Consider the following 27,121-nt stretch of genomic DNA (forward strand, 5'->3'; position numbering starts at 1 on the left):
GATTTAACGTATTGTATTTTCGTCGATTTGTGATGGCACAGCGATAAAAAACGGCGATTTAAATTACGAACAATTTAGATAAAGTTTTCGACCTAAATTCCATTTTTGTCTATTTGACACTGTAACAACCGATAATTGATTGATATTTAGAGGAACAATTTTTTATTATATATGAAAAAAGAAAATGAAAAAGGATTGATTTTTAATTAACGAGGAAAATTAATCTGAAAATTAATCTATCTATCTAACATTTTTTAATAACTAACAAAAACGATAAGTTACAAAAATATACAGAGAGAGGGAGAGAGAGAGAGAGAGAGAGAGAGAGAGAGAGAGAGAATTTATAACAAAAGGAATGAGAAATTAAACGAAATGACTGATTGTGTCGTTTTATTGTCATTTAGTATTAGTAGTCATTTAGTATTTAGTATTTAGTATTGATCGCGGGGGACAAAGTGAGATGTATGAGTAAGGTGTAAGTAAAGTAGCAGTGGCCGATAGGAGTGTGATAAGAATAGTAGGAATTGGTCTAGATAAAAACGATTGAAACGATAGGGGTGATCGCAATATAAAATCTTGGTGGGACCGAGGCCATATGACGTTCCAATTCCGACGTTCCGCAATTCGTACGTCCATCCATGCGCATATCATTCCACTTCCGCAGCGATATCCCGTCGACTTCCTTTCGCCGGCGCATCCTACCTTGCTGAAACACGAGGCGTTACTTCTCCCATTCTCTTTTCCCGGCCTGCGATTCGTCTCTTTCCTCGTTGTATCCCATCTCATCCGGGCACCTGTGTTCCCTCTTTTCATAACTCTCGAAAGTCTCTCCACGAGTCCGGGTTGCTTACCTACAAAAATCGATATTGAGGCGTTTTCCACGTACAGGCGATTCAGTCGCATTTCTTATGTGTTTTTTTTTTGTTCCTTTTTGGATTTCTTTAAATCTATAGTGTTCTCAAACTGATAAGCATTTCCGCATTTTCTTACTTGATATAATCTCTAGCCACGATAATTTCATACCATTGATACACAAACTGCGAAATAAAATTTTTAATTATGACGGTTAATATCTGATAAAAAAATAAATTGCTGAAATCGAGAACATTTGCAGCATTTTCGTTGTGTGCACGACTTTGTACAAAAATATTTTTAGATTTTACTTGATTTACAAAATATTACATTGTTCCAAGCTTTTACGAGACAATCTCCATTTACGTGAAATAAATGTACAACTTCTTTCTTTATTTCATTTTTTTTACATATGACCATATATATCATTTTTTACGTGTCAAATATACAATATTCCTGTATCTTAGGGCAGATCTGTACCTTAGAGATCCGTACTTCAGAACGGATAACGAAATTAATTATCTCCCTTGTCGGTATCTTTTCTTGCGCGTTGTTAAGGACAACATCCGAGCACAGGGAGAAAAATGGAAAATGGAAACTGGCAGACGGAGGGGGGAAAGGGGGAAGAAAGAAGAGAAAATACAGATGCAATAACGTCGCGTTTGTGAATGGTCGTAATTCCGGCCATATCGAGCGTTTCTGTGACGAGAGCGTCTGGATGAACGATGAGTTAGGTAAGGAAGGGGATGAAAGGGAACTAGGTAATAAGCGGGCGGCAGTCCCAAGCGGCTAAATCATTTAATGATACGGTCGAAGAACAGGCTTAGGCATTTGGAGGCTTGGGATTACGGCTCGCTTTGTGATCAATCGGGTTCATTGGTTTCTAATCGCTCGCTATGCCGTATTCGATGTATAACAGAACATGCCCGTGGCGCCGGCGATAAACTTTTCGCGCATTAGTACGGTTTAGAATTGATCAGCATTCGTCGTACGGAATAGAAACCTCGAGAGGAAATGTTGAAAAAGAATGAAAAGATAGAAAATGAATAGATAGAACAAAAATAGATGGACAAGCAAACAACGAACGAAAATAGCGTACTTATATCAACTGGAAATTGATTTTCTCTCGAAGAAAATTAGATTTGTAGATTATTAAATTTGTTTGTTCCCATTTCGTTAATTTTCAATCTTGCAATTTAATCATTATATTAATATATATTTTGATAAAATAGCTTGATAAGAAGATCAAACAAAGTAAGAAATAAGATTCTGAAAGAATTATTATATAGGGAGAACGAGATGAGCAACTCGATCATTATGCGAACTTTGTTCCGCTAAATTCGAATAGATGCTGGCATTTTCCACGATTTCCTATGGGATCTTCTGCTCTCTTCCATTGCATACATCTCATTTCCTTTTGTAATACGTTGGTTCCCACGGTGCTAGCTTTGTACAAATAAATTGCATTTCTTTCCATAATAATCTCCTTCGCCGTCGCTCTCCTATAAATTGCCACGCGATTATATGCGAGTAAAATATAATGTAAAAATATAAAACTAAGAAAGAAAGCGATACAATATATTCGCGCGTTATTACGAGAATTTACTATAGTTTGGAAAAATATAGGTGTATAACTTTCTGATCACTTCCTGAATTATTCAATAGCGAAACGCAATCGATAATAGACGGTTGATTATTTAATCGGTTTTTTATTTAAATATTTTCTCTTTCTACCTCGTTCCTTCTTTTTTTTTCTCTCACTTTCTTCATTCACATTAAATATTAATCAGTAGTATAAGTCAACGTTTGCCGTCGACCGGCAAATTGCGTCAGTTTGCAAGAATTTAACGCTATGCATAGGAACATTCTTTTCGAAAGTTATGCTCCGCTTCGTCCCTCGCAAGGCACGTAGCGCTGAATAGAGGATTAATGATCGTGTTTGTAACTTTGATGCGTTGCGACGACTGCAAGGCGCAGCCGCGTCAGTCGGGATTGAATGCAGCTGCAGCATTCGGCTGTTGCTTGCGTTATGCGACGACGACCATAACTCGGTGAAACGCGAGACGGACGATCGTTTGAACAAGTTTGTTTGAGGGAGGTCGCCCTGAGGGGTGGGGGAAGGGGTGGGTTAAAACGAGGTGTTTTGTTGTATGTTCTCGGACCGTACTCGAAACTCTCCTCGTATGTATGTCGTGTGGCAGTCGTCGGCAGTATTCCCAGGTGTAAACAGGCAACTTTGTCGGATTTCAAATCGACGAGATTATTCGAGGCGCGTTCAAGGCGCCTGATACTCATCGGCTCCCAGAGGATCGTCGTTTTCCACCGCGTTTACCCTCAAAACTGCATAATAGACCGCGTTTAACCGCGAGGCATTAGAAAGATTTTAAATTATCGCAGAGATCGCGGAGATTGTCGTAAGAATTTAAAAGCTCTCGTCTTTCGCGCGTACGTAGCACCTTTATTATTAAGAATCCCGTTTATCTCGACGATATTTCGAATTCAAAGCAAATCGGCAACGCTTATCGATTCCACGGAGGCGATCGTATTGACGCTTTAAATTGCGATAGGACAAATTCGTTTGGCTATAAAATATTGAGACTATCAGATTGCGAAGGATCACGTAGTATGTCGTTGTAAAAGTTGGAAACATTGTTGGTTTCACGGCTTTTTTCTCGAGCGTTCTGTTTACCTCGACGCTCTTAAAGTTAAAAGCAAATTGGCACAGGAACACGACGTAAGAGCGTATCGGAGAAAAGCGGAGAATACGTTCCCGGCACTGACGGAGGGACGGATTTATCGGGCAAGCCGATAAGGCAAAGGGTTGCTTACACTCGGATCGAGGGCGTTAGGTTGACGGGGGCGGCTCGAGAATGCCGCTCGTTAAACGTTATTTATAAGAGGTTCTGTTGCTTTCAGAATCGATGGAACAAAGAACGCGTTTAGAAAATATTCGGACGATGCATCTCGGTCGATTAAGAGCTGAGAGAAACAAGAATATGTCGTTTCCTTTCGGATAAATAGAGCTTTTTCCCGATCGTTTGTTCAGAAGAGGATAAAGAGGAAGCAACTGGGTAAGGGAAGGGGGAGAGAGAGAGAGAGAGAGAGAGAGAGAGAGAGAGAGAGAGAGAGAGAGAGAAGAATGTCTGCGAAACTCCTTCTCGAGTTCGATCAAACGTATTGCGGCCTTCGGTTTCAGGTCAGACGTTCGATCATCTCGACATATGGAAGAGGTAAGATCGCAGAGGAAAACGATTTTGAGCACGAAAGCACTAAACCGGCTCGTGGGAGGACTTTTCGAGAGATTTAAGATCTCTACGATCAGTTGCGTCCCTCTCGAACAATTCTTTCACGATGATAAGTTGATCTGTCGTTACGAGACGAACGAGATTCGACATTTCTTGCAATACTGCGAAATTTAATATTCTTCCTAGGAAAGTTTGGCGGAATCCTTTTAGAGGTCTAGGCGAGGGCAAGAAACACATCGGTGGTGCGGCAACGCCCGTCGTCTGAGATCGAAGGCGAAAAGTTCAGGATTCCTATTTACGTTTTGCTTGTAAAGTGTGAAAGTTGAAGCATATTTTGCCCGTCTTGCTAACTTTTCATAGCTCCCGGTGGAATAATACTGAGGTACACGGGGCGAAACGTCGTAACGCCAACGCGCCGAAGTGTCGAACAGCGTGGTAATACAAGAAACGATTTTCACAGAAAATTCCCGCTACGGTAACCCATTCTCGTCGCTCGCTCGTCGATCGTATATCGACTTAACTCGTGCGTTCTGCGCGCATTGTTAACGCGCGCGACTGTAATTACAGTTCACAAAAGACAATACTGTGTATATTTCGCAAATTTCAGTAAACGGCATATTCAACATATTACAATACATATTATACTACAAATGTGCCCTGTACCCGCGTGGATAAACCGCTACGGTTGACAATGGTAGATGGAGCACATAAATAATAAACGAAGCATTTTTCTTCGACGTCCGTTCACGTTTGCCATACTTCTTGTCAATGTCGTATGCGTCCGGGGAAACGACGGGACAGCGGGATAAACAACGAAAGACGAGCATTGCGGTTGAGGCGTCCGCGATGTGCGGCTCTGGATTATGGATGGCGATTTAAACTCGGCACCTAATCCATCACGACACACATATCGTGCCGGTGTGCCACGTTGCTTCCGAGCGCACTGATTGGGTTATGAATTTCATTCCGACGAGTTCATTGTCTTCCAAGTTCGTTGATGCCTAAACGGTTTAAAGCCTGAAATAGAAATGAATAGAGAAACGGGTATTTAAGTAATTTAGATATTTGCGAAATTCTCGAGTATTTTGAGAGATGAATAAGTTTATTTAAGAAATAAATAATGCAATTTGTTGAGAAAGAAAATTAAAAGAAGGAACAATAGAAAAATTTTTTTACAGAAATTTCAACTTTGCCTTACATTAATTACGTTCGTAAAGTCTATTTTCATCATCTCGTGAGTTTCGTTCGCACTCGTCGGCTACGAAAACCGAGCGGAGAAAACGCGACGAATGTTCATTCGCTGGATTGGAAGGGCGAAAAGTATACAAAATAACAGATGCGGAGAGTAGTGCGGCGAAGAAGAGATAAATGAATGGCACGGATCAAATGGAGAGAGAGAGAGAAAAAAAAAGGGAAAGAGAAAGAGAAGAAAACGCGAGATGGGAGAGGGAGGATCGGAGTAAACATGAGGTGAGGAGAGGAAGTAGGGGGAGGGGAGGAATTGAGAGATCGGTGTACAGGACGAACGAGCGAATACGGGAAAGCGGAACTCGAAACTGCATCGCGCTCGAGAAAATTGCGTTCCCGTTGATAATATCGAGTCGGGGCTGATAACGCAGGGGTGCTAAGGGGTAAACGAACCTCCGCGCAGCGCCGTTACACCGCCGTACGTTTTCCCGTGTGCACGCGCACACGTGATGTATGCGCCGACGTGCATGCCTGCTTTGCATTTTTACAGTGCACGTAGAATGAAGCGGTATAAAGCAGTCTCCACGTTCCGTTCTCCATCGCTTTCTCTTTCTCCTCTCTTTTTCCTCTCTCCTCCCCCCTCTCTCTCTCTCTCTCTCTCTCGCGCTCTCTCTCTCTCTTTCTCTTTTCTCTCTTGGTTTCATGCGGCACCGCACGGGACGCGCGATCGCGTGTTCTACGAGAATCCAGGGGAATATCGTCACGAGACCGACGGAATTTCTCCTGCAGTTATCCGTATATTTTGTAGCTTGAGGCGCGCGCATATACAGAGACCCGCGCTTATTTTCCGCGTGACATGTGTCACCGGATACACGCGGCATTAAGGCCAGCATAGTAGGCCGCTTGGCCGCGTCGCGCAATTCCGCAAATCGATTGTGCGCGATGCCAAAGAGGATTGCGGGGCTGAAGAGCTTGCGGGCTAGAAGCGCGTCGCGTTTTGATCATCGAGGTGTATTTAGAATCAATTTTCGACGATCCGTTGATTGGGTCGTTTCTGCCTCCTTCTCCTTCTCCTCCTCCTCTCTGTCTCTCTCTCTCTCTCTCTCTCTCTCTCTCTCTCTCTCTCTCTCTCTCTCTCTCTCTCTCTCTCTCTCTCTCTTTCTCTCATTCTTCTCGCTTTCTCTTTCTGTCTCGTCGAGAAACTCTTCCGCCGCATTAGCGAAACAATTAATTCGCAACGTAGGGCGACGCGGCAACGTTCGCATTAAGTACACCTACCTGCCCAGTGAGCTCGCGCTCGCTTGCAGAGCGAAGCGGAAAAAGGAACGAAACGAAGAATGGGGAAAGGTAGCTACTGCTCGGTTAGAAATGCGATTAAATCTTTGCGCGTTAAATGAGATTACGTCGCGGGAAACATTCGTCTTATTCGACGTAGATAAAATGGCCGCGTGTAAAGTGTGCTTATTGCATAATTTAGAAACTATTTACTAGATTTACACAGGCAAATCTTTTTCCCAAATTTTAATTAAAATTGTTACATTCAATGCAAGTAAAATTGCACAATTAAAAAATATCTATAATGTTATTTTAAATTTTCTTTGGTATTTCAAATTTTCTTTCATATAATAAAGCAAAAAACAACAGAAGCATACTTTTACAGCAAATAAATTGTTGTGCATGAAACACATTAACGATGATGATATCAATATATATTATAAAATTTGTTAGTTCTCTATTCCGCCAGAGATGAATATACTACTTAACATAAGGGTCTACATGTATTCGTAATTGTTATCCGAGAATAATAATTAACGACGTTACCGTCCTTATTAACTGACCATAAAACCGTACGAATCGTGTACTCGCGTAATAATCCAGACCTACATACAGTAAAGTTAGTGTTTAAAGAGCAGGTGGTATTCTCGAAATAATGAACAGCATAATTGCGTCGATGTACACGATCCTTACGGTGAGCACGTTGAGTGGAGTAATATTCGAAGGTAAATCTTAGAGACTACCGACTAAAATGCTTCAAATGTGTTGAAATTGTGCAATATTAACAAACTCGATGTCGGAGTAATCGTTCGTACGAGTCACTGACTTTTTAGAATTCTGCAAGTGCACATAACATTTGTAGCATTGGCACTGGTATGTACAATTATACTTCGATACTTTGAATTCCAAATATTACGTTGAAAGAAATCGGGCGTGGGTGATTCTCCGATTCTTCAGCGAAGAAATTCTCCCTCCCCCCCCCCTCTTCCTCTCTCTCTCTCTCTCTCCGTCGCCCGAAGCGAGAATGTGCGCGCGACGTTGTAGAATAAAATTAGTTCGACGTTCACTCTCGCCATATCATTTTCACCGCTGAACTTTCAGCGACGCTGCGAGGCAGAGAGACGCCATTGGATTATCCGACATTCGGAGCAGTCCGTGGAAAGTGAGCAGCCAAGAAGAGTTTCCCGCGGTAAACATCGTTCTCCAAACATTTCCTCGTCGACGTCTCTTCGATCTTACTCCGCTATAGCACCCTCGAAAGAACAATAGTTACAAAACGTTTTCCGGCCATTTTGACGAAAGTCGTTTGTCTCTCTCTCTCTCTCTCTCTCTCTCTCTCTCTCTCTCTCTCTCTCTCTCTCTCTCTCTATTCTTGCGCTCTCTCTTTCTCTCTCCCGCTCTATCTATCTCTTCGTATTTCGTTTCCGGTGCATATCTCGTCGGCTAGGATCAATCGAACATGGAATATCCTCTTAGACTTCTCACTCGTGACACCGTTCCCGGAGATTTCGCTCTTGCCGTCACTTCCACGGTCGCGAACATTCACAAGTCAGTTCTTGCACCTTATCTATGTGATTCAGGCTTCCTCGACGATGCATAATCCGCGGATGCATGTTGCGCTACATATACATGCTATTCCGTGTGCACGTGGATGTACGCGCGCATGTCACTTGTCACTTAACGCGCGTTTTATACGGCCCGATCCTCGTTAATCTTTCAACGTGCATTTGAATGCGCTGCTACGATGGCAACTGCTATCTATTATTAGTAATAGTAACAAGCTGTTTTGATATGATTACAACGGTACTTTGCGCGTGTGTTTAGAAGCAGCAGATTGTAGCTCCTAAGTTCCTATATCAAAAAATATAAAAATTATTTCTTTCCAAAACTATATTTTTAAGTATGATTTTAATAATTGCGTGTAATGTCCATGTAGATCCGGATATTTCCATTTAACGTTTCCATTTAGTAGATTCCATTTACAGAAAAAGCGGAATAGTAATGTGATATACGCATGTACACGATTGTTTTATGTATAGAGTTAATTTCAAGAATTGTGGCAGTGCGGTTATCGCAATACCGCAATATTTCTGCATAATAATGTTAATGATCGTTGTCTTCGAAAACGATTTTATTAATAAGTGAACGTACTAATTGTTATCAATTAGAAATAATTTAAATTATTTTTGATCAAGTAAAGAACTATTAACTGATAAAGTAAAATTTAAATCTCTTCTCGCAATGAATTTGCAATAACTATAAATTTTTATTGTTATATTTTTTAATTTTCACGCATTTCTCCTCATAAATTGCAATCATGAATGCCGTGTAACTTTCTGCTCTCCTGTATAACTGAAGTTTATAACCGCATTTTCGCGCGTCCAGAACGTCCCGCGGTTTGAATATAATTTGCGAGAATACGTAAAGCGCGTTAATCTTAGGCCGGACCGCGTACACCTAGGATACATGTGAGCAATATATTCTACCTTAAATGCAGTTACGTTCGCACATACCGCGTCCAGAGAAAAACGCGGACTCTTCCGAATTCGCGGTCACGTTCTACTTTCGCCCTGTTTTATTTTTTCCTTCTCCCGCGTGCTCGCGCCCCGCACGTTCGCAACCCTCTCACTCCGATTCCGTGACGATATTTTTTTTACGCTCTGCAACGGGTCCTGCCTGCGCTTCCTTCCTTCCCCCCTCCCCCTCGTCTGTCCCTTGTTTCGCCTGGATGTACCCAACGGTTCCGCCAGCAACCCTCGAATAAAACCCCCCGACCGCGTTGCAGTGCCAACGAACGCGTACCACCGTAACAACCCTCTGCAAGCCACTGTAGCAGCATCCCTCGTCCCTCTTCCTCGACATCCCTGTGCGCTGCAACGGAGGCGCAACCTTTCCTAGACACGGTATAACCGCTACGACCTCGGGCTTTTATTATTTCGAATTAACATTAACAGGTTTCCGCGTTAAGAGAATTTACGCGGGGGTGCACACAAATAAGTCACGCTGATTCACGACTCAGTACAGACCGCATTCTGATGCAGAGAGAAGTATTCGGAAATATTGTATGTATATTTGTCCGTGTAGAAATTACCGAAACTCGAAGGCGAAATCTGACAGTTGACAATTGACAGCTGACGCATGAATACACATGTTGTATCTGATACCATTGTCTCGGTTTCACATATAACGGTCTTATTTGCAAAATATGTGGAGCGTAGTGTATTGCATCGATAAATTCATTAAATTTTTACTATTTTGTGAAGGCCGGAGGAACACGCCGCATACATACGTACATATTTTTGTATACGTTTAAATAATAATATAAAAAAACTTTTCTGGAACGAACCGCTGAATATTGACTCCCAGTGAATATGATAACTGGCACGTCCGTTACGATTTCAGCTATATCTTTTACATATCATCAATTATACATGTGTATTAAATCCGTTACAAAAGTCAACGCTACAAAAATTCAGCGCGGTGTCATGAGGATGATCCGTAGGAGAAGGAGAGAGAGAGGGCGAACCCTCGAAAGTTACATTGATAATAAATCCGACGGAAATTCAATAGTGATTTCGAGGATTATTTCGAGGATTTCACGGCATCATCGACTGTGCCTGCCTCGCCGGGAAAATACGCCAGGAATTTTTGAAAACGAAACGCGAAAACACCGCCGAGGATAAATCCGACGCGCAAACGGCGCGGCATGCGAGCGGCAAAAAATTCATATTACTACAAATGCGGCGCGAATGAATTTACGGCGGCCATAAATTCTTGCTTATTCCAAATTATGCCCCATATCTGTCGTTACCTGCCGCGACGGGATAAATTACGGGCGCAGATAACACTGATACCTGTCCGTTTATAATAAATAAAGCGATCTAATTTCAAATGTCCGCTCTCGGTTTGCCCGTCGATGAATAACGACGCTCCTCTGTCGTCGGATTAAAGGCCAAATAAAAAGAGCGGAAGAAAAAGAGAAAACATTCAGGATCGCCGAAACTATCGCCGGCGTGCCGTGCACTCCTGAAATAACTGTCGTTCCGAAGTCTTCCTCTTTTATCTTTTTCTCCGCTCCACACTATTCGTTTGCCACTCCCTCCTTTTCATCCCTTCTTTTTTTATTCGAGCGTCTCGTACTAGGTATTCGACCATTCTAACCCGAGTGCGGTGGTTCCGAGTAGGTCGACCGACTATTGGACATTCCACTCCATTTGCGAGACCTTTAAAATTGTAATATACTTCGGCTTCTTTTTTTTTTTAATTAAATTCCGCCCCACCCGCCCGTTCGTGCCTCTCGTTCGTGCGTCTATGCTGGAGACGCGAGGCTTATCGAATGTAGAACTCGATCTCGTGACGATTTTTCACAGTTTTCCTATCTTCCCTCTCCCGATTAGAAGCTGAATATTTGAAATTCATGCTATTCGACGCATGTCGATGCGCGTTCAGTATAGAACATATATTTGTCAAAACAGAACGATCGATGTGATATGAGCTCTCAATATTACGGATCAGTATCTATCGATAGATCGGACGAAACATCGTCCTGTCGGTATTTTTTATATTTCTACTCTTGCATCTCGAGATGTATATACAATATATATGTGTACATGTACATATATATATATATATATGTCGCGAAATCGGATTGACCTGAATATGACAAAGCGAATTAAATCGAATTCGTTTAAAGTTACTAATAATGCGACATGAAGCATTTTCTTTTATAAGTCTATGTAAATAAAGTTTAATTAGGTTTGCAAATTATTTTTAAAATGAACTGATAATTTTATACATGAAATGTAGACAACATGCGTATGTAAATTAGAATATTTAGCACCGTTTTTATTTTTTCGCGTTACAACGGTGGATGCGAATAGTTAACGTGGTAGCGTCGAAAACAATCGATAAATTGCTACCAAAGTTTTAGAAACGCTGTGTTTTAGTTCAATTACTAACGGAACGAAACCAATATAACAAATATTTTAAAATTTGATATTCTAATTAATGCGATTATATCGCACAATACGAAATATTTTATATCCAAAGATAGCAATTAATTCCGAAATATCAAACGAACGAGAATTTATGAAACTTTTTAATAGAATACATCGCCGGGAAAATAAAATTCAGAGATGCGTGGCGAATAGTTTGGAACGAAAACCAGCTACAAAACGCATCTCTCGCGCAATCCTGGAACGTTTACTCGTGCCAACCTGCAATTTGAACAGGAACTTTGTCTACGTTAATGGTGGTCCTCTCGTGCATACCCTATAAATCGGCCGATGGCTAAAACCGTTTACAGTGTCGATTCACGCACCGCCAGGCTTTGATTTGGCATTGCGAAGAGCAATTTTCCCGGTGACACTCCGCTATGACGAACCGCGCGCATATTATGGCTTTTACCGAACGCGAATGCGAAGCTCGTTTCTCGTTTTATAAGTAGCGTGAACCCCTCGAAAGAGTTGTCTGCTTCACCGCGCATGCCGACGTCGTATAACGAACGTATAAGGCACGAATTTTGTAGCCCTCTGCCAAAGAGAGATATGACCTAACTTTCTCATAAATCTCTCCCGCTTTCTAAGGGATAAAGAAAAATGTATCCACTATGAGAAATGGAAATTTTGTTAAGTTTGCAACTTTTAATAAACGCCAATTTGACCGTTCGATTTGCTCTTAAGACGGTCTCTCTCTCTCTCTCTCTCTCTCTCTCTCTCTCTCTCTCAAAACTATTTATTTCTACGGGTCATCACACTTTGTGATATTTTGAGATTTTATATTGATTCACTATTTGGTTTTAATATCGAAGAAAATATCATTTATGTTTTATTTTCAATAAAAAGAAAACGAATTTTGTTAAGTAAACGAATTGTTTTGTATTTTAAAGACTGAAGTTATAGAAGGATGAGATTATATAATGCAAAAATTAATTTTCTTTATTATTATATCTTATTTATAAAAGATTATTTATAAAGTGATTTATTAGATTAGATTGTTTGATTAAGTATACCAATTTGACAAGGAATTATATTTATACAATCTAATATTTTAATCTCGATATAAGGTTTTTATATAAGTTTTTAAAACTGATATCGAGTAAAGAAACAAATCGCAAGAGAAACTCCCTTGCGGGAGAAATATTTCATCGATTATCAAATATCGTGTCGGGAAAGGTAGATTTGCAACAAGAAATGAGAAATATGAATGGAGCGAAAGAAACTGAGGCATCACAAGGAAAGGAAATTTCATTTTAGAACCCCCTAAAGATAAGACTCGAATCGTGAAGAGATAAAAGGCGATAGGATGTTCCGGAAAAGCGAGAAAGCGATGTCTTGTATATATAGACAAGAATACGGACTTTGCGTAATAGCCTTGCATTGACAATTTATATTTTGTTAGGACGAGCAACTATTCGCTATTCTATTGATTGTTGAACAAAAGAATCGATCTACCTTTCGCCAAGATTGCAAAGTGAAACATTTCATCAAATACGAACTGAAGTTTTAAAATCTATGCCCGTAACTCTGTGTTTACGTGAGCGTAACCCGTAACGCGAAAATTTTCCCAGGATCTTAATAGAAAGTCGGGAGACGTCGATATCCATAAACAGCGTCGTCCGACAATTTCCGTGACGTAGGATAGAATTAAAAATAAAACGCGCGACTTATCGCGCTGCTGTAAATCATTTTATGTGAAAAGTTCCGGGATGGGGGATATACTGTTCGCCGATCGTAAACGTGTCTGGAACACGTTCGTTTCCACGTTCGATAACGTACCGCTGTCCCAATAACGTTTCTGACAAACCGTCCCCAAGCGGGGAAAGGACTAGAGTCGTCGCCGACCGATTCTCTTATAGCCACTGGAAACTTCTTAAGCACCGCAAAAAGGAGGCCGAGTACATGTGGAGAGGAAAGCCGAGGTGGAGAACCGCGCGGAACTCGGTCGACGGTGGAATGGGATTAGACTCGGGCTTTAATGCCTTTTAAGTCAATCGGAATCAACCTAATTGAATCGATTGGACCGCGCTGGCGTAACTCCGACGGCGGTTTCCTTCGCGGCTTAATGCTCGACAAAATTGTCCATCCTCGTCTCGTCCTCGGACGGTCTCCTGCGAAAGTATTAGATACCTCGTTAAATCCTATCAACCGGTAGACGACGTCGGGACGCCGAAGGGAGCTTATCGGCCATGCTCTCGCTCATTATTGTTCTTACACCGGCACGGTCGAAGTAACGAGCGATTTAAGCATTTACGAGGAGAGCGCGTACCTAGAGCGCGCTTAAGAGAAAACCATGTGAAAATGTATGAAAAAAGATTTACGAGATGCGACAACGTTTACGCACGAGTTCCTCCTCCCAGCCGCTTCCAGGAGTTCCTTCTCGCGCGGTCGCGGCAAGAGTTCGCGTACTCTGCATTATAAAACGCGCATACGTCACTGCCGTAACGCCAGCTCTACTTTCGCGGCGGAGTTCCCATCCACCTGACAAAACTAAGGCTATTCCTTCAGTTTTACTCGTCCGGGCAAGTGCACGAAGAATTGGTAAGTGGCACGCTGGGTGGTTTCTGAATTTAAGACGACACGCTGTCTCGCATTCCCGCTTGAAAGAACAAGATTATCATTCAGAATTTACGCTCAAAAGTTTACACGTCTTTTCGTAACATTTCTTAATTCTTCGCAAATCGTCCATCGGAAAGACTGTTAATTTCCTGACGTTTACCAATCGCGCAATTATGTCTCTCAATCTTTTATCAAAATAATTACCAAATAAAAAAAAATGAAGAATTCGTGTGGCTATACGACATTAAAGTATCTCGAGTTTATCAAAGTTTGTAAGATCGATGAACGCAAAGTGGTACGCGAGCGGTGCACGACAGGGCGGACGATGGAAAGGCGAGCTTATAAGAAGACGCTCGTAATCGCGGCTTAGAATGCATGGAATAATTGTGCGCGAGCGAGCGAGAGGAAACGCGCGAACAAACGGACGGACGGACGGATGGACGCGTCGCATTGTAGGCGGCTTAAACGGTTCTGCAATCATAAAATATAATTTCTTCGCGAAGCAGCTTATTACGCCACTCGTTTCTTCCCCCTTCCCCGCGCGCTGGCATTCGCACCCCCTGATCTTTTTTTAAATCTCGCCTCGCCATTAAGTACTTTACGCCGCCCGGCAAAACAGCCGACGCTGCAGTGGAGTATCCGTAAGGATGGTCCGCCAGGGCCGAGCGGTGGACCATGCATAATACGTCTGCGCGTGTCTGTGTCTGTGTGTACGTGCATACACGTGTGCGCACACACGTGTGTGCATTATATACGGGATGCGCCTCGGATACACGAAATATCTCATGCGTTTCGTAATAAAGTGGAGATAAACAGAGAAACGAGCTTCTTTCGGGATGGCTTTTCCACCCGCGCTTTTTGCGCGGTCCAACGAGTTTGCGAGTTTTAAGGCTGTTTGCACCTCTCGTTTGTATTATCTTCTTTCGCCGTTACGTCTCACTCTGGTAGTGAATCGTGTTTGACGCGCGTATGAGATTAATGTGAACGCGCGTCACCACAAGGATCGCGTCGAGATGGTTTTCCTTCTTCGCGGCACACTGCCTTTTCAGAGGTGACGTCGCGCAAAGATCGCGTTCTTCTTAACGAAATTGATCGTGTCGCGTGAGACGTCAAATAAGAAAGGCGTTATGTCATATGGAATGACGTGAGAAAACGAGAATGAACGAAGCCGGAAAGGGAATAAGAAATAATAATAACGCGCAAAGTCGTGAGCCCGTCTGTAACAATTTGTCGATTGCTCTAGTGTGTTTGTTGATCCAGCAAAACTGCCTCTTATAAGTGATACGAGAGAGGAAGAGAGGGAAAGAAAAGGAGAAAGGAGAAACGCCAGTTCTATTTGGCAAATTTTATCACTTTCGTTATTTCCCGGCAACGGTCCAGCAACGATTTTCAACGAGCGAAGCGTTTATTCTCTTGTCTCTGCGCTAGCGCGGGATTCGTTCGGGAAATCGCAGAACACGTTTATAACGTCGCGGATTTCCTGAACGCTACCTCGCTATCCAGACAAACGTTCTGGTTTGGATTTATACAATACAAAACTTGAAATGCGACATTCGGATGATACGTTTCATACAAAATACGTGAAAATTCTTTCTTTTTCAGGACTATCTTCCGAAACGCTCGCATTTCGAAACCGTACCGTAGAATCCGAGTTCCACGGAAAAAGAAATTCAATACGTGCTTATTATCGATACAAACTCAATTTCTAAAAAATATATTTCTCTCTATAAAATATATTTCTAAAAAAAATACAGTCAGTGATTTCCGATCACAACTATTTGATATTGCTATTTGCTAATTCTTTTTAGTGTTGCACTTATTTATCCGTTCATTCGTCTCTTCGTGTCAAAAAAATTCTTTAAGTCCACAGAGAGCATAAACGATATCCAATTAGCATTGCAATACATTTTTACGGAAGGTTCGAAGAATAAAAGAATGCAGAATGAGAATGCAGAACACGAAGGATGGATATGTGTGCACTGGAATTTGCCTTCTTCAATATGATCGCAATGCCTCTAAAAAAGTGAGGATTTGTCGAAGAAACATAGTATTGAAACTGATGGTACATATAGATCACGCGTAAGTAAGGTAAACAAAATCAAACAGCCGTGACTTTTTTATTGGGAAAATCGGCGATATGTTTTATATGACTATCGTCCGCGAAAAAGGGAAAAAGAAGGAAAGGGATTGTATTTACAAGTTGCAAATTGCGTAGAGTCTCGCGGCGCGTAAAAGTTTGCGATCGAAACTCGTCATATTTCTTTCTTTGACGATTTCCGGATCTTTTGCTGTGGATATTGTATATCCACTTGTACACTTACAGATGAGTATGAATACATCACGCAGGTATATATAGCACGAAAAAGAGAGGGGAAGAGCTAGCGAGTAGCAAAATTTTGTAAATTCAAATTATCCATTATATAAGCCGAGAAATCGATTGCTCGCGATATCCTACACGGGCTTAGAATTTAAATGATGATAAATCCTCTTGTATCTTGCTCCGGTACAAGAAGAATGCGGGAACTGACGCAAACTACTCTCTCCTTTGCGGAAAAGCTGTTGTACACTCAATATGCGCTGTAAGTGCACGGCGATAGAATTTTTACGGTATCGTAAACTATCTACACGCGGAAAGCCAGAGTGATAATATTCCTCTTTCCTGAATATTCTCTCGCTCCTATCCAACCTCTATCATCGGCAAAGAGCGCGATGTATCGAACGGTATATAAGAGCCGGATGCGTTGCTGGCCTTTGCGTCGGCATTGCCAGAATTTTATTAGATAGATTTTTCGCCTTGATCTCTTCTACTCTATCTATCGTGCGCTCGTCTCTCTTTCTTGCCTCTTTTCCCCCTGGCGTTCTTCTTTCCACTCACGTGAGAATGTACAGAAGTACCTCGCTTGTAGGTTTCGGCAGCCAATATCTTGGAATGCGACTTAGTCTTGATCCCCTTTTATATCTTGGATTTAAATAATGGAGACCGCGTTAATTTGCCGTCAGTGGAGGTCAACCTTCCAGTTGACGAAATTCAATCGCACGGTCGAGAACCTTTTGCAAAAATCCGAAAAGAACGGTCCGCTCGAAATTCCATTATCTTTTTACTTAAATTCGATTTATCTCCGAAATGAGAAAGGACATTTACCGGTTTATTATTGATCCATTTGAATACGATAAAACTGCAATAATATTACTTTGAAGTTATAAGATTTAGTTGAATTCTTTTCGCATTGCTCTTTCATTTCACAATTTTACATATTTTATATATAGTTTTTGCTTAATTTCTACAATTCTTTCCTGCGTTACTTAAATCTCCTTTTTACTTACATTGATTTCGAGTAGCTCTTTCATTTTATTGAACATTTATATTTATATTTTAAAAAATTTAAAATAATTATGACTTTTGTCATTAATTTAATATTACAAATTTGTTTTCTGTTTGATAGATCATATGATTTATTGAAAAATCCACGAGAAGATCACGGAACTAATAGTCATGATAATACTTCTTAATATAGCCTGAAAGTTGAAAATGTTTTTCAGCTTTAATATCTATGCTAATCCTGTCTGTCATTTCTTTACCCTTCATCACCGTACTTTTTTGCAATGGTCGCTTTCTTTCCGTGTCGTCGCATTCCTTTGTCCGCTCTCGATCCGCCACTGTTCTTTTACGGTTACGTAAACAGCGATTTGAAAAGCGATTTCCGCGGTACGGAGCGCGGTCGAAGGCAGAGGAAGATAGCTGAACCCAGTCTGTAATGTCGCAGTAAAAATACTTTTACGGCCGGTGAGGTTCCTGTGACCCTAGTAAACGTAATAGCACGTTATATTCTCCACAAAATCGCCCTTATTCCGTGAGGCTGGCCATCGGAGCGCGGACCATCGATTTCTGAACGATGAAATTACGAGAAGAAACCCCCGATGTAATTACTTCAAAATATTACATTGAAATTTGTTACATTACTGTTTCCTTATGCCGTTGCCATGCTATTACCTCAAATCGCATTTTGCGCGCCAATAAATACCCGTGACGCCGAATTATTAATTAAAATTAACATAAAGCCACATAATGTCACGTAAAATCGTTCCGCCGTGTTGAAGCGTTATAAGCACGGGATTAAAGTAAAACATCGTTTCATATAAAATTTATTCGAGTTAACATTTCTATTTCTATTAATACTTTGAATACAATATAATTATTAAAAAAACTTAGCAAAAAAATTTAATTGAAAATATATCCTTAAAAAGGAAATGGCGTGAAAAATTTCAAGCGAATCTATAGTCATGTTTACCGACTGTTTGAATTACATTTTTTTTTAAAAGATTTCCTTAATCGTTTGTTCTAACTTATTCGCCATCTCCGGATTGCAACTTTTCGCTCCATCAACGAGAGAACTTCGCCGCGATTGTTACGCTCTTTACTTGGAATCGGATAAAATAAAACGTAAAGCCTTACGTCTTACACAATTGAGTTATACAAAAGTGCAGGCTTGTCTCAACGCTTCCGCGTTAAGCGGCGAATGTGCTGGTTGGTTTTATGAATATCAAGTGTTATCGTTGTACCTCGAATACTGTCGTGGCAAGTAATAATATATTGTACGTCGTTGTTTACCGTATCAACGACGCCCTCTTTTCTCCCGTGCAAATGTTTACTTTTCACTGTCGAGTATTATTACTTACACCGTCGATAAATATTTGCCTATCGGAAAATTTGCTGCTGCTGTATTTTGTTCGTAAGTTATGTCACACGGTCTTAATCGCGCGACGTTGCGTCAATCGTTTGCGAATAATGAAGATAAATGCGAGAATCTGTCCCCGGAGAAACATAGAAATGTCGAAGTGGTATAATAAACATCGTTCGACACATAGAATTGAAATGTCACACTGTCACATAGAATTGAAATTAGAATTATAATGAGGAGTGAAAAACAATGGTGTTTATCACTACGGATGACCGAAATGTGTCACATATCTCGTGATAAACAGTGATTGTTATAGATTGACCTTTGAGGGATGCTCGGCACTAAGTGAACTCGTTGCTAAATGTAGCCGCTGTGAAACTCGCGCGTTTAAGATTATTTTTGCGAGAACATCTGTAGCCATTTATATTTCACAGTTTCGGCGAACGAACATCAACAAATACGGATCCACGACATGCCGCGCGGGATTGCGCCATTGAACGGGCAGTTATAGTCAAACGCGAAATTCAAGTCTATTTAGCCTTAGATCGCTCGCTCGACTAGAATCACCCCGCCCATTTCCTATTTCGAGTCAAATCCTCTCTATAGAAACCCATTAGTTCGAGTCTAATCTTCTATTCAGCATTTCCGTTATAGTTGTCAACATTACAATGGAAGGCTGATTAAACCACCCCCGTCATTGGTGGTGCCATTGCCGGTGCACGCCGCCGGTGTCGCCAATGCCGAGTGTGTTGCTATTGCTAAAATAATTATTCGTTCACTTCGCAAACTGATGCAAATCGGCAGCGCCGTGTGTAACGCGAATAAATAGTGCAGCCGGTGCGGGGAAAACACTGCGAAAAAAAAAGGTGTGGGAGGAAAGACCAGCGTTCACCCCTCCCCCCTCCTCCTCTGCCCCTCGACGAGCTTGGCCTCTCCTGTTTTTGTTTTTTGGCCCCATCGCGCAACCGACCGCTACAATTTCACAGATCGTTATTATTTATTATCGGAGTACGCGCTGTGTAACGCCGATACGCCGCGTGTAATCGGTCGTGCAAAACGTTCAATCCGCTTGTATGAAACCTGAGAGAAAGGAAGAGAGAGAAACGGGGGAGCGGGCTGTTTTTCATGATAATTCGTGAAAACAATGCGCGTACTTACTTAATTTTATATTTTTAAACTATACACTTAATTCTATTTCTATATTTTTAAACTATACTTAATTATACTTAATTAACTACTTAATTCTATATTACTTACGTCTCAATAAATTGATAATGTAACGATTGTTTGTGACGTTATAACTAACAGACACGTGGAGTGGATCTGTTTTCGCATCCACCGTTAAACATCTCCAGATACGTACATTATTTCGGTTTACGCATATTTCTGTGCGAGTGCAGCAAATATCGAAATTGAAATTTGCAAAAGGGGAAGCTCATCGATGCGATGCTCTGGGGAAATAATAATTAGCCAAGCTGGGAAATCTATACGAGATGGAATTATTACGGTATGTAGCGGACTATCACGAACATTACAATTTCAGGCGCGTGATTCGCTGCTTCCAACTCGGAATTCGGAATTTCGTGGGTACGGGGTATCGCGGGTAAACGGCATGTACCAATATAACTTGTTGCAAGGCTAATTTTAACTGGCGGTTGTAAACGGCGCGAATCGAACCGCTTCGCGCGCCGTTCCGTCGCGATAATTTCCGTCCAAAAAGTCCGGCGCGCGCGTGCCTTATATTTCTCGTGGGCGAACACGCGGTATTAATTGCAACTACGCCCTGTGCTATTGCGCCTCTTCTTTTGTTCTCGTTTTCTCTCGGCGTTGCTTTTCCGCGTGTTTCTCGCGCGTTTCACCAGCGTCGATACGATACGATACGACGGCGGCGATCATTAGCGAACGTACCGCAAATCATTAACGCGATTATGAGATAGCGCGAAATAATCCGCATAATGTATTTCACAATTTTGGACAACCCAGCGCGAAATAGGCGATAATGAAATTTTTCCGGGATTAACTGATCGCGCAACGGATGCGCATTGTTACTCGTACCGACCGGCTAAACGGTGGAAAAAAGAAATATTAGGTCAAGCGGTTTAATTAAATTCGTTAGAGGAAGAGATACGTATCTGTCTCTAAAAAAAGAAAAAAAAATTGTTAAAAAAAATTGAAATGTTCATTATTATTATGTCGTCATTGCATTTGGAAAGATGACGACTTTTCAGGCAGAAATATCGCACAATGGCGCCACATTTTTATTTTCTCAATTTTTTTTTCCCCCTTCTATTTCTCCTCTATTTCAGCGTTAACGTGCACAGCACTCGACGATGTTCGTTCGTCGATAAGCCACACCGATTAAATTTATCCGGAGCGTATATTCGTTGAATCGCGCGCGTTAATAACTCTCAGTTATCAGCAGTTCATTGCACCTAACTCGCAGGCAAACAGATCGACAATAAACATACGAGTTATACTGTACGTGTACGCGCGTACAGAAGGGCACATCACAATTTGACATATGGATATCGCGCGGCAATGGCAGGCAATACAGGAGTCATTACTTTACATCTCGCGCACGGGTCACCGACCAATTATTGACAGTCGGTGATGTAATTATCCACCGTTATGAAACGCAGGAATCACGACTAAATGTAATCTGCGATGGCATATCCGATATTCTTTCACGTTGAATCCCGCACATCAGGATTTCGTGTCGATAATCACCCCGCGTTCCGCATAAAAATGAAATTGAAACAAGCAATTTTGAAGTAACTAGCCAATAATTCATTTTGCAAAGAGATTACGTTTGCGCGTGTGCAGGCTGAGTCTTAATAATAGGATATACAAATATCGTTTTTAGATTTTAAAATACGAAAGAGTGTGTGAAATTTAATTTACAAGATGGTTTGAACCGTGTATAATACTTGATAAAGCGAGTTAAATATCTTTATTTTTATATCATACATATTTCCATATTTTCTAAATCTTGTTAAATACGAAATATCTAAAGTAGATATAAAACGCATTGATATTTCAATGCTTGTTTAGAATAACTTCTGCTTCTCGTGACAGATAAATTACTTATATTTTACTATTAAAATTTCTCATCAAAAATCTTCTTATGTGTATGATTAATAAATTGACAATTACAATTATGACAGAAAAAATATTGATTAAAAGTGACATGCAGAATATCTCGTTAAAATATGAAAGAAATAGCCAAACATACGCCTTCTCTATTATTTTAAAAAATTAATGAAATTTACAAAGATGATGTTCATTTACATATATACAAGAAATCTCTTTTCGAAACATATTTAATTCAGGGATTTTTAAAATCATCGATATGCTCTGCGCGCAGAACGTTATTGAATCCAAATGCAATTTTTAAACTTTTACATTTTGAATCACATTTATCGTGTTACTCTTAATTCGCATTTCGCAGTTTTTCGATATAAATCTTAGATATATTTGCAACTTTTAATATAGTTTTTTTAATGTCGAAAGAAAGCACTTTTATTGTACATATTGTTACAATTTACAATATAAAATGTCAGCTTAAACGGATTTTTGAAAAAGAAAGAAGAAACGAAAAAGAAAACGAGCAATTGTAGCAATATCGTAATAGCAAATTTACAATTAGAGCTGATTTATTAATATATTCAAGCTACATGACATAGGTAACATCCTCGCTAATCATTGATCCTGATGTTATTCACCCTCGGACAATGAAGGTATATCGCCAAGTACCGATCTGTTCTGATGATCCTAACATAATCGCTATCGAATAAGAGCTGCCCGTTGTAAAGAATAACAAAATTTTAGGTGTTTGACATAGAACGTTACATGTGCCACGTGTTATCATATATTTTTCAAAATGATCTTTATCGCACCGGATGAGGGCGGTGTTTCACGTAGCTTTTACGTAAATGGAGAAACGTATCATGCCAGCCACGCCTTCGGTCACGCATCTTTTCTCGTTAACAACTCGCGGCAGAGAAAAGATTTGTAAAATACATCTAGTAATATCCGTCTATAAGAAGATATCATTGACTGCAACGAGGATCGTGAGCAATTTACCGTATAGAGTGTTTTCGCCTTCGTGCGGGACTTTATCTTTTCGCTACGATCGTAAAATTAGATGAAACTGCCGGAACACGATCTTACGTAAACAATGTGGGGAAAGAAAAAGGAAGAAGAAGAGTCCTCGTGCGCAATCGCACGCACAGGGAGTATCCGGTGCGTGGACAAACAGAATGAATTCGATATATTTCTTTCGACTGCGCGATAAAACTTTGATTAAAAATCGATTATCCAGCTATATTTCTTATTTGTTTTATCGACCCACATTAAGGGCTATCGTTATTTGTGGCTTTCGCGCTGACTAATATCTGAATATCCTAAACGGAGCGGTTAATATCCTGCACTCGAGAATTCGACGATACTCGACCAAGCTCCTCACGTATTCACCCCCAAGGATCTTGGACTCGACCCCTTCTGGCTAACCTTTGGCAAATAGCAGAAGCTCACTCGATAATACTCGGTGCACCCGTGCATCCTGTGCAGAAAATTAAACGCGCGTATAGGCGTTTGTGGCTCGGAGAAAGGTCAGTATAACGTCGTATAACGTGTTCAATGTTACTGTTTTAAATGCCACGCTTAAATATGTTCCGCGGGAATATCGACTATCTGTCCGGCCGATGGGTTCCGTCGACGTTCGCGCTTACGACGGGTGAAACCACTATCCTTTATGACGTGCAAATTTTTCCGCGTTCCGGATTTCATCTCCTCGGGAACAGAAATTGAAGTCCTTTCCGCCTCCCGGGCACGTACACCAGTTATTTCAACGATATAAGAAATTCTTAGGAATTCGCCGTTGGCGATCGAATGATCTGGATACTTTACCGATATGGGACAGTGCCATGAATTTTCAAACAGTTACCGTAAGCTCCGTAATTCCTCACGTGTCCAAGTCCACGTCCGAATCTCAAATGTCTCGCGAGTATGGTATTCACAAATTTTAACTCAGGCGTGTAGAATTTAACCATTATCGCAGAGGATGTCGAATTTCCTCTCGAATTAGGAAATAAATAATAAGTAATTAGGTATAGAATTTATAAATATAAAAATTTAGAACTGATAATAATAAATAACGAGATAATATCTAACTATTTACAAAAGCAGTCTGTAATTAAACGTTTATAAATTTAGGAAACAAATATTTATAAAGGTTTCTAATTTCTTTTCATATTCTTCTAATATGTTCATATTCTCGTAGAAATCACGTAAGCTTGATAAGCTTGCTGATTCAGCGACTGCTATCACGAATACGTACCATTCTATATGAATCTACTCGTCTTCCAGAGACGAGCAACATATTCAGTAATCTGGCATCGACCCCTCAATCCCTCGAGGAGATCCCAGTCAACCCTCCAATGAAACCGATCTCGCTCGGAGTGTTACGCAACATTCGTAGGGGATCACATACGCACATTTTGCTCCTTTCTACTAATGGGATCTGAAACACGCCAGTGTAACGATTTACGATCAATACTTTGCGAACTTTAGCACAAAATTTTGAACACGTAACGCATATTGCATTGTACCATAGGATTTCTAATATTAATAATGTAATCGTAATTTATTTCATATATATTTCATGTATATTTTTTTCTATATTATATATATATATATATATATATATAAAATAGATTGCTATATATTTACAAGAATTATATGAAATATTTATGATAAGATTATTTTTACTCTTACACACAGAAAAAATGAATCTTAAGTTAAGAAATATATTCTCATATCTCAGCAAAAGTAATATAATCTTATTTTTGAGACTTCAGCGGTTATTTTCTTGAAATGTTAATTTAATAATATATTATGACGCGTAATACTTGTAAATGTTATAATCTTTTTAAAAATTGTAGTCTTGATTTGATTGAATTTGTTGTATTGATGCAGGTATTATTTGTGCTCAATTCAAGATTAAATTTATTTATTTGCATCAATACTAACATTTTTTTTAAGAAGATTGTAATATTCCTTATATATGAGAATACAGTCTTGATTTAAGACTAATCTTGTTCTGTGCACAATGATTTTCTTATATGACCAACTTGCAAATCACGACGAATAAAACAAACTCGTTTTTATATACATTAATAAGAAAGTGTCAGAAATGAAGAGTAAGAGAGAATGATCTGATAAATATTTTAAAATCTAAAAGATCAAAGTAAAGGGTGTATCCGTGTGAAATAGCAATTTAAGCCTTTACGATAAATTTACGTCGCATTTCTAGCAAGGCACGGCTTTACTTGGGATTTATCCCGTGGGAAATCAGTTAGTTTCGTTCGGCGAAATTCGCGATATTACTGCGGTAAGGCAGGTTTGAAAGCAGCGGAATAATCGAACATCGATTTGTTAAAGTCGATAGCCGATTGTAAATAGCCAGAATTGATGCGTTCGGAAGTGAAGTTCAGAATTAAATGTGAATGTGTTCGCCCGAGAAATATCTGTTATGTTGAGCAGGTATTTTATAACAATTATTGTTGGTAAAATGACACGCAACTGCATTAGACGATATTTAATATGCATTTTATGGAAAGTATTATGGAACTGAGAGAAATTTATTGAAAATCTCATAGAGGAAGAAAAAGCGTGTGGGAAATCTGCACATGATGCCATTTGTTTCACGCGTTTCGTTCCTTCATCTCCTACGAGAATGTCAATGCCGCCCTTTCCGCTTTCTGTTTCTGATGAGAAATAATCCGATCTCTCACTGTTGGCTGACACATCTATTGTGCCGAGTACAATACTATACAATACATACGCTACCATGAATAACACTCGTATGTAACGCCCTTCGATATTTATTTCATTATTCTATTCTTTAGCACTTGCCAAGTCAGAGTCAAATTGGTTTTCGTCCAATCTCGCCCTTTTCACCCTTCACACGTCGCTTCTCTCGCACGTCGCGTAATCAGCTTTCGGCAGAGCATATCTCGAGTCGTTCCGCTTTTGCGATTCAGTGCGATGCAAATGCCGGATGTTTGCTGTATAGCCTGAACGTATGTACAAGTGTCCTTGTGTTCTTTGCGAGCCGGCAGGCCGAGGTGGTGGTGGGACCGGTTTCGCCACGAGCGACGAGAACGGCGAAGGAGACGTTCTTCCCGGGGCACATTCGAAGGGTATTTTATTAACGGCGAATGAAACAGACAGGGCGGACAAAAGAGCTTGACGTGCTATATTGTTCGGACAATACATTGGACGGGAGAGAACACGCAACGGGAGCCGCGCGCAATTGCACCGACCTGCATTCCGAATGCACGCGAGCGATGTGGTCGCTGACTGCAATTGTGGTGAGTCTCCATGCGCGGACTACTATCCCCTTTAGAAAAACAAATCGAGCGTCGAGGGTCGCAACGCCGCGTTTCCTTCGGTAAATTTTATCTATTGAATTAAAGATTCCTCATTGGCACCCTTGCCCTCGCGCCCCTTCCTCGTCGCGTATCCGATCGCGACACCGGAGATCATCCGCTATCACGGATTCTCCCTCTTTTTCCTCGCAGTCAGTTCCTTGTGGCGTATTTCCCGATAAAACCTGGCTTTATAGGGATTGCGTAACGCACGCAGAAACAAGTGTCTAAAAGCTTCCGTTGCATCGTTCCGACGGGCGCAAAGTTTACGAAGTAATCAGAAATCAGCGGTGGAGGAGCAACGCGCCGCGCTACACACATTTATGCGAGTTTGAAACTCCACCTTTGCAACCTCAATCTCCTCCTATTATAACGTCTACGACGATGAAACGAAAATATATATCTCCGGTGCCAAGTTTTCGGGGAGGGCTGAGTTCAGCGCGGGGCGCACAAGTTATTAGACACGCCCGCGCAATAAAATTATGTTTCGCCCCCCGTGTATCCACTTCCCCGTGACGGCGGGAAGTCACGTCGATTACGTGATGGCTCGTTGAGGTTGAATTTTTTTTTTTAATCGTCCCCTTCTCCTCGGCGCCGTGCGTGCCCCCGATTTTGGCGGGCGTAAACGAATAACCGAAAACGAGTCAAACAATTAAAACAATTTTAAATTCAAGCTGGAAGTAATTAGTAATTCCTTCCAACCGGTCTCTCTAACTGGCAAGAACTTCGGACCTACCCTCTAATTGTGAGGAAACGAAGGAGGATGGGCGCGAGGGGAGAAAAAAAAAAAGAAAAAAAAGAGAAAGAAAAGAAAGGAAAGGATGACATCCGCCGCCGGTGAAAGCGAAGGCACGTGTTTCAAGTATCTTCCGAGCGAGGAATCCTTGATATTAATT

General features: G+C 40.8%; 2 protein-coding genes across 9 annotated transcripts in view; one reads left to right on the top strand and one right to left on the bottom strand.

The window, feature by feature from the left end:
• The window catches only part of Lar (tyrosine-protein phosphatase Lar), a 382,209-nt gene that overhangs the window by 87,338 nt on the left and 267,750 nt on the right, over positions 1–27,121 (top strand). The window lies entirely within an intron of this gene.
• The window catches only part of LOC105428220 (uncharacterized), a 79,275-nt gene that overhangs the window by 4,180 nt on the left and 47,974 nt on the right, over positions 1–27,121 (bottom strand). Inside the window, exons 2-3 of one of the 2 annotated variants that reach the window (XM_089071374.1) lie at positions 24,134–24,316; positions 703–851 (exon numbers count right to left, since the gene is read on the bottom strand). In XM_089071374.1, the coding sequence (XP_088927500.1) occupies positions 703–734 (32 nt within the window). In that variant the 5' untranslated portion in view covers positions 735–851; positions 24,134–24,316. Of the gene's footprint in view, positions 1–702; positions 8,716–24,133; positions 24,317–27,121 lie in introns of those variants that run through there. The other variant, XM_089071373.1, reaches the window with a different exon arrangement.

This window comes from Pogonomyrmex barbatus, unplaced genomic scaffold (assembly GCF_055798465.1).
Source record: "Pogonomyrmex barbatus isolate J1 unplaced genomic scaffold, ASM5579846v1 scaffold12, whole genome shotgun sequence".
NCBI classification, from domain to species: domain Eukaryota; kingdom Metazoa; phylum Arthropoda; class Insecta; order Hymenoptera; family Formicidae; genus Pogonomyrmex; species Pogonomyrmex barbatus.